The following is a 13,621-nucleotide window of genomic DNA, read 5'->3' on the forward strand; positions in this document are numbered from 1 at the left end:
TTTCCTTTTTTTAAATACACATGGATACATTCACATTTTTAGGCTTAAAGAATATTTAAAACTCCCAACCCTTTTTTTTTTTTTTTTTAATTCTCTAAAAGCAGAGACCCTGGATAATTTAAAATGGTGGTAGTTGTTTTTTTTTTTTATCTAACAGGATGTCAGTGCAGCTGTTTATCAAATGCATATTTCTCTTTTTCTTTCATTGACGGACTCCTGATTCTTCTTAACCATTGGGATATACTGCCCCCTACAGGAGTAGGACACTAGGCAGGAAAAAGCTTGACTATGCCTATGGGCAGTCCCAGGGGGTATACACTCTAAGCTATAGGCACTCAGGTTTTTTTTCTGCCTAGTCAGGACCTAGTTCCTTGCTGGAAACTCTGGTTCTGGCAATTATTTTCTCTGTAAATGGAATTGTCCTCCGGAAAGGCTTTTTTACCTTCCAACCTGCACTTGTCCCCAGCTCACTTACAGGAGTCTCTTTGGGGCAGTGCAAGACTTGTTATTTCAAGGGGTGATTGTTCCGGTTCCGACTTCGGAACATTTTCAAGGGTTTTTTTTTTACTCAAACCTCTTTACAGTCCCCAAGAAGGAAAGCAAGGTATGTCCAATTCTGTTCCTCGAGGTGCTAAACGGGGGTTTGAACAAAAATTGGCCTTGAGTACCATCAAAGGCCAGGTATCGGGTTTGGCTGTCTTTTTTTCCAATTACCTTTGGCCACACACTGGTGAGCACCTTTTTCTTTAGGGTGTCCGACATTTAGTTCCTTCAGTGCGGGCTCTGTTGCCACCCTGGAATCTTAATGTGGTGCTTTCAGGTCTATTGAAGCTTCTCTTTGAAAATATGCAGGAGGTTTCTCTGCTTACGCTGCCCCAGAAGGTGGCCTTCTTTAGTGGCTATCCTCTCTGTATGCAGGGTGCCAGAACTGATGGAGTTATCCTGTCGTATCCATGGTGCTTCACAAGGATAAGGGGGTGCTTTGCTTCTGTCCGTCATTCCTTCCTAAGGTGGTCTCTGACTGTCATTTAACCGCTTGCCGACCACCGCAAGTACATATACTACGGCGGTCAGCCCCTCACAGGCAAAGTGATGTATGGGTACGTCACTAGCCTGTGAGGCTCTGGGGAGCGAGCGTGCGCCGCTGGAGGCGCGCTCCTGCTCCCGCGCTGTCACGGACCCCCCCCGCGCGTGTCCGCCGGGCACTTGCGATCGTCCGTTAGAGCGGGAGAAAGGCAGGCGGCTCATGTAAACAAGCCACCTGTCATTCTCCCCTGTGTATGAACAGTGATCATACGGTTCTACTATGTAGGACCGTTGATCACTGTTCCTACACATCAAGCCACAGCCAATCACAGTTAGAATCACGCCCCTAGGGACACGCACAACCCCTCCCTCTCAAAAAAGTTAACCCCTTAACTGCCAGTGTCATTTTACAGTAACAGTGCATATGTATAGCTGTAGTAATGTCACTGGTAACCCCAAAAGTGTCAAAAATGTTAGTCAGGGGTCCGATCTGTCTGCCGCAATGTCGCAGTCCCACAAAAAAAAATCGCAGATCGCCGCAATTACGCGTTAAAAAAAAAAACAACAACAAAAATGACAAAAATCTCTCCCTTAGTTAGTAAACGCAATAACTTTTGCACAAACCAATCAAAATACGCGCTTTTTGCGTTTTTTTTTTTTTTTACCAAAATTATGTAGCATAAAACAAATTGGCCTAAAATGTTAAAAGATTTTGATTTTTAAATTTTTTTTTGGGGGGGGGGATTTCATATAAAAAAAAATGAAAAATATTGTTATTTTTGCAAAATTGACGCTCTTTTTTTTTTTTTTTTTATAGAGCATGATCAAAAAATCGCACAGGTGATCAAATACCACCAAAAGAAAGCTCTATTTGTGGGAAAAAAAGGACGTCAAATTTGTGGGAAAAAAAGGACGTCAAATTCGTTTAGGTACAGCGTCGCACGACCGCGCAATTGTCCATTAAAGTCACGCAGTGCCGAATCGCAAAATAGGCCCTGGTCAGGAAGGGGATAAAATCTTCCGGGGCTTAAGTGGTTAAATGAAGACATTTTGTTGTCTTCTCTGTGTCCCAAGCCTAAACATCTAAAGGAAATTGCCTTGCATTTCTTGGATGTTGTCCGGGCAATTAGGGTGTACCTGGCAGATACGGAGTCTTTAAGGAAGTCAGACTTTCTATTTGTGCTCATGGACAAACCTCACAAAGGGTTTTCTGCTTCTTATGCGACCATTTCTAGATGGAGGAGTCGGTGGTTTACCCCCTAACTATTGCATCAGGGGTCAGGTTCCTCCTTTCCTTGTTTAGGTGCACTCTACTGGGTGCTTAGTGTCTCCTGGGCTTTCCGTATTCAAGCGTCAGTGACGCAGGTTTGCAAGGCAGCCACCTGGTCATCGGGGCACACTTTTACAAAGTTAGTGGTTGTGTTGGCATCTGCGGATGTTTTCTGTTGACTGAAAAGTTTTGCTGGCTGCTGTTTAGAGGACCTGGTCTTCTTTGAGGGTGTATTGTTTTTTCGGTGCAGCTCCAGTTTATGGTTGAGCTCTGTTACCTGGTTGGCTATGGTTAATCTTGGGAATTGTTTTTTCTGATGATTTCCCACCCCCTATGTTTAAAGAGGTTGTACACCGAGAAAAACATTTTTTCTCTTCTTTACATCCTGAAAGAGAAACCCATAATGAGCTAGTATGCATCGCATACTAGCTCATTATGAAATACTTACCTTAGAACGAGCCCCCGCCGTGCCGTCCGCTTACCTGTATGACGGGCGACATGTATAGTCGCCCGTCTTCCGGGATCGTGGCATCCGGCCATCTGATTGGCCGGAGCCGCGGTGACGTCACTCCCGCGCACGCGCGCGGGAGCCGACGGTCACGGCACAGGGCTCTGAAGGAACGGCACGATCTGCTGTTCCTTCAGAGCGCATGCGCCAGTGACGTCACTGGCTGCATGTAAGGTAAATATCTCCTAAACGGTGCATGTTTAGGAGATATTTACAGTACCTATAGGTAAGCCTTAATATAGGCTTACCTATAGGTACAACTTCCTGAGGAGGGTTTACTTCCTCTTTAACACTGCTTTGGGACGTCTCCAATGGTTAAGAAGAATCAGGAGCTGTGTCCATTAATGAACGAAAGAGAAAATGGGATTTTTGACGTACCGTTAAAATCCATTTCTCTGATGTTTATTGACGGACACAGCACCCACCCCTCTGTGGAGTTGGCTTTCTTCTGACACTGCTTGTAACAAAACTGAGTGCCTATAGCTTAGAGTGGGTATATACCCCCTGAGACTGCCCATAGGCATAGTCAAGCTTTTTCCTGCCTAGTGTCCTACTCCTGGAGGAGGCAGTATAACCCAATGGTTAAGAAGAATCAGGAACTGTGTCCACCAATGAACATCCAAGAAATGGATTTTACGGTATGTCAAAAATCCAATTTTTCTATAAAAAAAACACTGCAGATAATTTTTGTGCACGCAAACATAATATATTACCCAATTTCTTTGGTGAAATATAAAATATGAGGTTTGTGTCTTGTATATAGATACCAAACATGTCAAACTCTAAAAATTGGATGGATTTGTGAAATGGTGACAAACTTCAATACCACAAATGTCCCATAGGTGACGCTTTAAAAACCTTTACAGGTCATCAGTATAAAAAGTTATCCATGAATGATGTCCCTAGAGTTATTCCTCTCACTCTGGTGTGTGCAGCGATATGTAAGATGTGTCGTGTGATTGTTGTTTTCCTACATAACCGCACCCAACACTGGGGTTTCCTATATGTACACAGAAACTGGGTGCCTTAAAATATATTATGTGGTTTTGTTTTTATTTACAGTGTGTTATTTTAATATTTTTTTTTTACTTCACTTTTTTCTACTAAATAGGGGGTTGATAGTCCCCACCCCACACCCCTTCCATGGGATAGCGTATTGCTTTTCATGGGTCCTCTTTCAAGAGGGGGGGATCAAATTTTTATCAGATTCTTAATGTCCCCTCAACAAGATGGTCGAGCACAGATTATGGTCCATCAGCTCCTTCCCCGGCCACAGCAACCAGGAAATGACAACTCTGAACCCAGAAATAACAAAATCTTGCACCTTCCATGTTCATTCACTAACATGACACAGAACATACATGTCTTGTGCTTGGAGGAGGGGTAGCCAAGTCTGTTACACATGGCGGGGGGGGGGGGAGAGTACCTTCAACGTGGATGAATCCCTGCCACCAGAAAGCCGACAGTTGGTGTAACAAATGTGAACAAGCTCCCTGGTGCTATAGCTATAAGGCCGCGCTGCTGCTGATGTAAACCTTCCATTGGCCGGAGTGAAAGGGTTATACTAATGTACATCTGCCGAATCTGTATCTGAGGAGACCATAAAAGCAGCATTAGAAAGAAATGTGAGCATGGCTTCAGTCAGGCGATGGTCCTGGTGGTCATGGTCTTGTTCTCCTTCAGGTCCTCTAACCTTGTAGATGGTGACATGGACTTGTTGTGTGGGAATGAGCAGGAGGGGCTCGGGGTTATCTTCTACCCAATGAGCTTGTTATGGATAAAAGATGAAAGTGTCTTCTGGGAATTTACAGGGATTTTGATGTTTAGAGGGTTAGATAAGTGGGCGGGGCTGGTATTAATGAGGGGCGTGTCATATGGTAATCAGTTTCTTAACATAGATGATAAAACATGGAATAAATATATTCTTGAAATGTAAACAATCGATCTCTTTTCTTCTGTTGGTAAAGTGTCACATATATATGATTAATAAAGTTGGATGATATTTTCACCTCACAATACTGTAATCTTCCAGTTATAGGAGTCTGGTGGAATGGGTGACAAGCTGATTGTATATCTTAGGTCCCTTGTACATGGGGGGCCCAGCCCCTGTGTGTGCAATGCTGGTGTTTATAATACACCTGGTAGGTACAGTGTTCGGGCCTGCTGGACAGTGTGTAATGAACTCCATTTCTGAGTTCTGGAGCCATTTTTTAGGTGTTTTTATTTTTTACATGTTTTAAAAATAATTTTATGGCCCTGAAGATTACCTAAAACCCCCAAAATATAATATATCTTTTCAAAGCAGATACCCTAGAGAATAAAATGTTGGTAGTTCTACTTAATGATGTTACATGATATTACAGCAATGGTTTATGAAAGGCAAAATTTCAGTAAAAAAAATACACTAAAGATAATTTCTGGGCACATACATGATGAAATTTAACCACTTCACCTTGGGTAGGTCCCCCCCCCTCATTGACCAGGACATTTGCTATTCAGCACTGCACTACTTTAACTGGTAATTGCTTGGTCATGCAATACTGTACCAAAATGATATAAAATTTTATTCACACAAGATGAGCTTTCTTTTGGTGGTATTTGATCACCACTTTTTTTTTTTATAATAAATAAATAAATAAATGCTTTAAAATATATATTTTTTACTTTCTATTATAAAACATCCAATTAGTGCATACATTTATCATCATACAATTGTTAAAGTGGGCAGGGCAGGGTACTGTGGAGGTGAGATGTATGAGGGGCATCACTACCAGGGATATATGGGAGTAAATATGCTGTGAGCAGTAACCATATAATGGCCTACATTGCGTTGTTTGATATCTGTGTTTGCTTAGGTTACTGTTACTATTTCTGCACTTTAATTTCTTTGAATGTGTCTAAATTCTCCAGAATGTAAACCTTTTTGTACAGTTTACTAATTTCTAATACACTTTTCTCTCTGATTAAAAAAATAAAAATAAATAAAACCTATCCAATAAAATGTCTTCATGAATTTAAAAACAAAATATATTCTGCTACATGTCTTTGGTATAAAAAAAAAAAAATCCCAATACGTGTATATTAATTGGTTTGTGTGAAAGTTATAGAATCTACAAATTATGGGATATATACTGGAATTTACACAGCTTCTACTTTGACTGGCTATCAAATTTCTTGAGGTGCTAAAATGCCACGTTAGTACCCCCCCCCCAAATGATTCCTTTTTAGAAAGTAGATACCCCAAGGTATGTGATGAGAGGCATGTTGAATGCAAGGAAGATTTCATTCTTCTCCAAAAGTTTTTGGAATATAACAAAAAAATGTTTTTGTTTTTTTACATGAAGTTGCCATGGGCATATATGGCATTGCACCCCAAAACACATTCCACATGTGAGAGACTGTTTAGCAGCTAAGCCACATACAGGTCCCCAAAATCCAATGACCGCCTTCAGGCTTTCAAATTGTATATTTCTCTTCCTCACTACCTATCACAGTTTTGGAGGTCCTGAAATGCCAGGAGAGTACAAACACCCCCCAAATGACCCCTTTTGGAAAGTAGACACCCCAAAGTATTGGATAAGAGGCATGGTGAGTATTTTGAACATCTCAATGAAAAAATTTAATAAAAATCCATGCGGTGGCCTGCCTGTGTGATATAGCGGCAGCAGCTGCTGCTCTCCCTGTCAGGCTTCACCAGTCCAGCACTGTGCAGAGGGATCATCCCATCCAAAGAGGGATCTCCATCCAGGTGGATGATAAACACTGACATGTGGTTTGGATGAGTCTTTAAGTATCTGATTTTGTGAGTACATAAACGCATGTACATGGGAGTAAACACAACGCAATGTGACTCTGGGGACAAAACACAAGTTTGTCTCCTTTCATCCCCTGTCCTTCCCAATGCTAAAAAATGCACTGAGAACGCATGTAAACGCACATGTGGAAATTCATGAGAAACGTGCAGTTCCTGGTGTGACCGGACCCTTACAGGGAAAACTTTTATCTGGGGGTGACGTTTGGTGACAATGTGATCAGTTACACCCACTTATGTTTTATTTCACCATTACTTTTCTTTTATATCAGTGTTTTCACTTCAGTACATGAAATAATCTGATATCTGAGGGAAATCTGAGAGCGATATGAAGACTTTGTGGCGTTATATTGTATGTTCATATGTCTGTGTGTACATCAGACCGAAAAGAGGGACAGAGAAATATGGAGTCCTACAAGGGAGAGTGATGGGAGATATGATAAAATACAATGTCATTACCTCCTCCGCTGATACTTCCAGCAACGTCTTCTCTATAATTCCTCTCACATGGAGCTTCCTGTCTGTACCTCACTTCACTTCCTGTCTGTACCTCACATGACTTCCTGTTTGTACCTCACCTCACTTCCTGTCTGTACCTTACATCACTTCCTGTCTGTTCCCTACATCACTTCCATAGAGACTTCCTGTTTCTGTATAAATGAGATCACCACCTTGTGGAGCTCTGAAGAACTGCAGCCCCGAGAAATGTCACAGGAAACTGAGCCAAACTATATATATATAAGCAAAGCAAGATTTATTAACCATGTGACCTCCAAAAGATTTTACCTCCTTCATGACCAGGGCATTTTTTTGCTATTCAGCACTGTACTACTTTAACTGGCAATTGCTTTATTATGCAGCACTGTACCCAAATGAAATTTACATTTTTCCCCCACATATAAAGCTTTCTTTGGGTGGTATTTGATCACCATTGGACTTTTATTTTTTTATTATATAAATTGAAAAAAAGACCAAAAATTTGGAAAACAAATAGTATTTTTTTACTTTTGGTTATAAAACATCCAAAAAAATAAAAATAAAATGTCTTTATAAATTTAGGAAGAAATGTATTCTGCTACATGCCTTTAGTAAAAAAAAAAAAAAACATCCTAATAAGTGTACATTGATTGGTCTGTGTAAAAGTTATAGCATCTACAAACTACGGGATATATACTGGAATTTATGCAGCTCTGACTTTGCGACTGCCTATCACATTTCTTGAGGCACTAAAATGCCAATGCAGTACAAACATCCCCCAAATGACCCCTTTTTTATAAAATATATACCCCTAGGTATTTGCAGAGAGACATGTTGTGTCCATGGAAGATTTTATTTTTATATTAGGTTTTACAAAAATGGAAAAAAACATTTTTTTTTTTACACAAAGTCATTTTAATGAGATATTTCTCACACATGCCATGGGTATATGTGGAATTACAGCCTGAAACACATTCTGCTACTTCTCCTGAATATGAGGATCCCACATGTGTGAGACTTTTTGGCAGCCTAGCCACATACAGGCCCCCAAAATCCAATGACCACCTTCAGTCTTTCAAGGCGCATTTGATTTCCTGACTACCTATCACATTTTCAAAGGCTCTAAACATGCCAGGACAGTAGAAAAACCTTACAAATGACACTTTTTGGAAAGTATACACCCCCATGGTATTTGCAGTGAGGCATGTCAAGTATTTGGAAGATCTTATATTTTGCTACAAGTGTATTGTCTTAAAAATGCACAAAACACATTACATTCTCATATCAATGCCTGGCCATTACAGCAGAGAACACGGACATATGATAAATTGGGTCTGTGGATCAATATGACCGTAATTTTTTCTTTTTTGTAATGTCATTGTTAGGGGTTAGGTGCTAAAAAGTCTTAAATTCAGAAACCATGACTGGTTTTCACTCGAATGGCCTGGCAAGGTATGAATTTGGGTTGGGGGCAATGTACTAGTTAGTAAAAGATTAGTTTGGTCCACAATAAAATATAGAGGCCTTCAGTGAAAAACAACAAAAAAAAAAGTCAAGGAGGGTTGTTAAGGTTGCTGTTTCCAACGGAATCCCTTATCCACCTTGCTTGCCCGATTGAAAAAAAAATCGAGTCATTTATGGCTAGCGTTAGTGGGACAAAGGTCTCCCAGTGTCTGATCTATTCAATGCTTAAAAGGCATTGTGTGCACCATTAATCCCCTGGGACATGTAAACAAACTGGGAAAACCCCATGGGGCACATAAAAGCCGTCTTCTATTGATCATCTTCATTCATGGATACTTGATAGTCCCCGGATCTCAAGTCCATGACTGTGAACCATTTACTGACTTGCAGGACATCAAGAGGTTCCCCAATGTGAGGAAGAGTATATCAATCTGGATTTGTTCTATGATTCCCAGTTATTCTACACACTAATCAATACATATTCATACTCCACCATTTTCTGACCACCACTATTGGACATAATGATGGTTTTATCTTTCATTTTTTTACACTCTCACACAACATCCGAATCTCAGGAAGGTGTCCATGAGAATCTCATTCTAAGGGTGCTATCCACTTTGGATAGGTTACATGGGGGGATGGGGCAGTAGCTCCTTTATGATCTGAGCAGTCTGCAGGGCAGCCATCAGACATTTTGGGGCCCCTTACACAGCTTTAGGCCTGGGCCCCTCCGGACCTGACCACCAACATTCCGCAGGGCCCGCCCTCTAGCTGTCCTACCAAATCCGCCCACTGGCCATCCCACCGAGTCCTTCAGTGCACCCACTTCTATTTTAACATTCTTACAACTTAATAAATGAAAATTAATCCAATCCATGAAAGAAACATCCCCGTAAATTCAGCAAAGAGACATCCCAATCCAGTATAGAGACGGCCTCATATATTCAGCAAAGAGACATCCCAGCAAAGGAAGGAGGTAGGTGATCTGTGTGTGTGTGGGGGGGGAGGGAGAGGAGGTAGGGGATCTGTGTGTGTGGGGGGGGAGAGGAGGTAGGTGATCTGTGTGTGTGTGTGGGGGAGGTGTGTGATCTGTGTGTGTGGGGGGGGGGTGTCTCTCTTGGGATGTTCTGTATAAAAGGTTCTCCATCACCTGATTGATTTTTGATTTGACGCGTTTTACACCCTTCACTGGTGCCAAATCATAGCTGACATAAACCACAAATGAATGGGCAAATACAGTCTCCAGACCTAAATCCCATTGAGCATCTGTGGGGCATCCTCAAATGGAAGGGGGAGGAGCTCAAGGTCTCTAACATCCACCAGCTCTGTGATGTCATCATGGAGGAGGGGAAGAGGACTCCAGTGACAACCTGTGAAGCTCTGGTGAACTCCATGCCCAAGAGGGTTAAGGCAGTGCTGGAAAATAATGGTGGCCACACAAAATCTTGACACTTTGGGCCCAATTTGGACATTGTCACTTAGGGGTGTACTGACTTTTGTTGCCAGCGGTTTAGACATTAATGGCTGAGTGTTGAGTTATTTTGAGGGGACAGCAAATTTACACTGTTATACAAGCTGTACACTTACTACTTTACATTGTAGCAAAGTGTCATTTCTTCAGTGTTGTCACATGAAAAGATAGAATAAAATACACAAATCTCAGGGGTGTACTTACTTTTGTCAGATACTGTATATAAGGGGTCCATATAGTGATCTTGGTGTAGAGTTATTTATTTTCAGGTCATTACAGAGGACATGAGCTTTCCATTCCTAATCCCTATGGAGCTCGAATCCTTCTGGATCCACACCTTACATTCGGGGGAACCCCTGGGGGGCGGGGCTTAATACCGATTTGTCACTATCCTACTTCTTACTAGAACATCGATTCCTTCATTTGTGGTTCTCCATTTATTGCTTCATTTTATTGTGTGATACACACAACACGCAATTATGTGTTATGTAGTCTCACTTCTCTGGCTGCAATCTACTCGTCATGTACATTGCTTGTCAGTACCATTTTGTTGTTGCCCTCAGACACTTGAGCTCACAATCCAATCATCTTTTCCTCGTCATGTTTATTTGCTATTTTCCTTTTATCACCATTATTTTTCTGCTTTGGTTGTTCCCCGATAGTTAAGCATGGACAGCATGGATCCCCGGCTGGGAACACACTTTGTACTTTTACTGTGGACTTCTTTCACTTTTTTGTCTTATTTTGCCCTTTTTGTTTTTCTGATTTTTGTGTTTGTTTATATTTTTTTACTTTTTGTGTTTTATACTTTTCAGTTATTTCGAGCAGCGCCATCTACTGTCTGCTCTCCGTACTGCACCCTCTCTATTAATCAGTTACTTTATGTTTGTGATCCTCCGTATGGGACAAATGCAGGAAACACTGAACTGAGCATGTACCAAAGGTCACATCCTACCTTTTTTTCCTGTTTTCGGACATTTTAGAGTCGGTTCCAGCAGGTTGAACAGCTTCTCAGTCTCCGTCCTGAACACACGGCCACCAGCATGGGATTTCTTCCATGTCACACCACACAGGTAAGTCAGGTAGATGTCCTATTCATGGTACATTCCTGTCCCTGCTATATACATATCAATCATCTGTGACCGGATCTTCCTCCGTGTGATGTATGATCTGGGAGTATATATATATATATATATATTACATAGTTACATAGTAGTTGAGGTTGAATAAAGACAACAGTCCATCCAGTTAAACCTTTGTAGGTGTGTGTGGCCGTAATCATCTCACATACCCCTGAATGTTCTGATCCTTGAGATGTACATCTAAGAGTCTTTTGAAAGCCACCATACTTCCCGCAGAAACCACCTCTTGTGGTAGAGAATTCCACAATCTTGTAGCCCTAACAGTAAAGAACCCCCCGCGTTGCCTGAGGTTAAAACGCTTCTCCTCTAATCGCATTGTATGCCCTCGAGTCCTCATGCAATCCTTTCGACTGAACAGCTTTTTTTCTATGCTGAGATCACCATTGAGATATTTATAAATTGCTATCATGTCCCCTCTTAGGCGTCTCTTCTCCAGGGAGAATAAATCAAGTGATTGCAGACGCTCTTCATAATTAAGGTCCTCCGATCCCCTAATTAGTTTAGTTGCCCTTCTCTGGACTCTCTCCAGCTCCAACACATCCCTCCTGAGGACTGGCGACCAGAACTGGACAGAATACTCCAGATGTGGTCAGACCAGAGTTTTATAAAGTGGAAGGATTATAGTCTTATCTCTGGAATACATCCCTTTCTTTATGCATGCTATTATTCTGCCATCTTTGGCAGTTGCCGCTTGACATTGCATGCTGTTGCTTAGTCTATCCTCTACCAGGACTCCCAGATCTTTCTCCATTTTTGATTCCCCCAAAGATTCCCCCCCTAGAGTGTATTGTGCTTTTATGTTTTCAGTATATCTATATATAAATATACAGTGTGACGAACGCCCATTTGCTGGGACATTCGTCACGGGGTTACTGGAGGAGTGTGGAGGCCAGCCTCCTGCCCACGGACTACGACTCTGGCTTGTAGGGGAGCGTGGCTCTGGTTGGGGGTGTATGCTGGGGGACCCTTGGAGTACTGTTACTTTGAATTCAAGTCCCTGTTACCCCAAGCCACACAGACTTTGGGCCTAAGCTGCATATTACAACAAAGGACTTCACGCCATGGAGAGACTAAACAGATGCAAATGACATAAGACTCAGCTATGGTATACTGGGGGGATGTGGATTGACACTTAAGTTATAATAAGGTGTGGTGAAAATGGAGATGGGCAGTCGGAGAGCCGATGTCTTCTGCTTTCATCTGTTTAGAGGTGGAGTGTGTTCACACTTCTAGGAATGCGTATTCGGCTATGTTTTGGGCTTGTTGTTTGTTGAGTTAATTATGATAATGTTGCAGTCTCATTCACCTATTGTCTCTTTCCAGATGACCAAGGTATGTTGACTATGTTCTGTACGCAATTACATTTGCATATGATAATGAAATCAAACACATGAGACTGTATATATTGGAAGTGAGTTGGTGAATAAAGTGTCTTTTGTTTTACCCTTCATCAAGCTTAGGCTGATGTTTGGGGGGGAATTGAGGGGCCAGGTCACTGCATCACGTGAGATTCTGGAGACCTAAGACAGAAATGCTTGGTCCAAGTATTGGGGGATCAGTTACATACAGTATATATATAAAGATTGTTTTTCCACACTGTCTCTGTCTGTCACTTTGATAAAAGAGGGTCACTAAACTTTGGTGGCACTTTTTTGCGGATCTGGGACTTCAGTAAATCAGGCTCCAGATTTGACTTCTCGGTGTTGGTTTCCTCTACATTACCGGTCAGTAAATGAGTCTTACAATGGCTCCGGTATTCCCTCCTAGGAAGGACATTCAGGCTCTTCTCCCGCCATGTTCCTGTGATGCGTCTAAGACAGAATAAGAGGGAAACACCAGGAGAACCCGCTAGGTCCTGGCACTTGAAAATGTCGGTGTATAGTGTAGCATAGACCCCGAAATTTTATCAGAATGCTGATATTCCTCCTTGGGTCTATTGTTTTGGCTCCACGTGTGCTTCCAATTCCTCCAGGTTGAGGAGACAAAGGAACAAGTAGAGGGAATGATGCTCCTCTCCTGGGGCCCTTGTTTTGGCTCAAATTGTGCATCTACATCCTCTGGCTTTAGAAGATAGAGGCACAGGTCGAATAAATGATGCTCCTCTCCTATACATACTAACAACCTTCATGCCCTCTACACTCCAATCCGGTAAACACTTTCTGCTGTAATACCGACCGCACTCCTCTTCTGCTCACATTGTCCATCCTTATTACCTCTGCACTCCATTCCTATACTGCATATAATTCTGAGTGTTATTAGCCCTGAACTCCTCTCCAAAACATACTGCCCACCATATTACCCTCCACACTCCTCTCCTGTACATAGTGCCCACCACATTACCTTCCACACTCCTCTCCTATACATACCGCCCAATGTCATACCCTCCACACTGCTCTCCTGTACATACTGCCCACCATATTACCCCCCATACTCCTCTCCTGTACATAGTGCC

At 42.0% G+C, this 13,621-nt stretch overlaps 2 protein-coding genes across 2 annotated transcripts in view; one reads left to right on the forward strand and one right to left on the reverse strand.

Moving 5' to 3' along the window:
- LOC309548369 (uncharacterized protein) overlaps positions 1–13,621 on the reverse strand; it is a gene marked incomplete at its 3' end in the record, with an annotated part of 923,844 nt that overhangs the window by 285,154 nt on the left and 625,069 nt on the right.
- Positions 1–13,621, forward strand: part of LOC309546815 (uncharacterized protein) — a gene marked incomplete at its 3' end in the record, with an annotated part of 74,497 nt that overhangs the window by 3,383 nt on the left and 57,493 nt on the right. The window contains exons 2-3 of the mRNA XM_082246500.1: positions 10,843–10,915; positions 11,011–11,100. Coding sequence (XP_082102626.1) covers positions 10,843–10,915; positions 11,011–11,100 — 163 coding nt within the window. The remainder of the gene's footprint in view (positions 1–10,842; positions 10,916–11,010; positions 11,101–13,621) is intronic.

Source organism: Pelophylax lessonae (assembly GCF_965119305.1).
Source record: "Pelophylax lessonae genome assembly, chromosome: 2".
Lineage (NCBI taxonomy): Eukaryota > Metazoa > Chordata > Amphibia > Anura > Ranidae > Pelophylax > Pelophylax lessonae.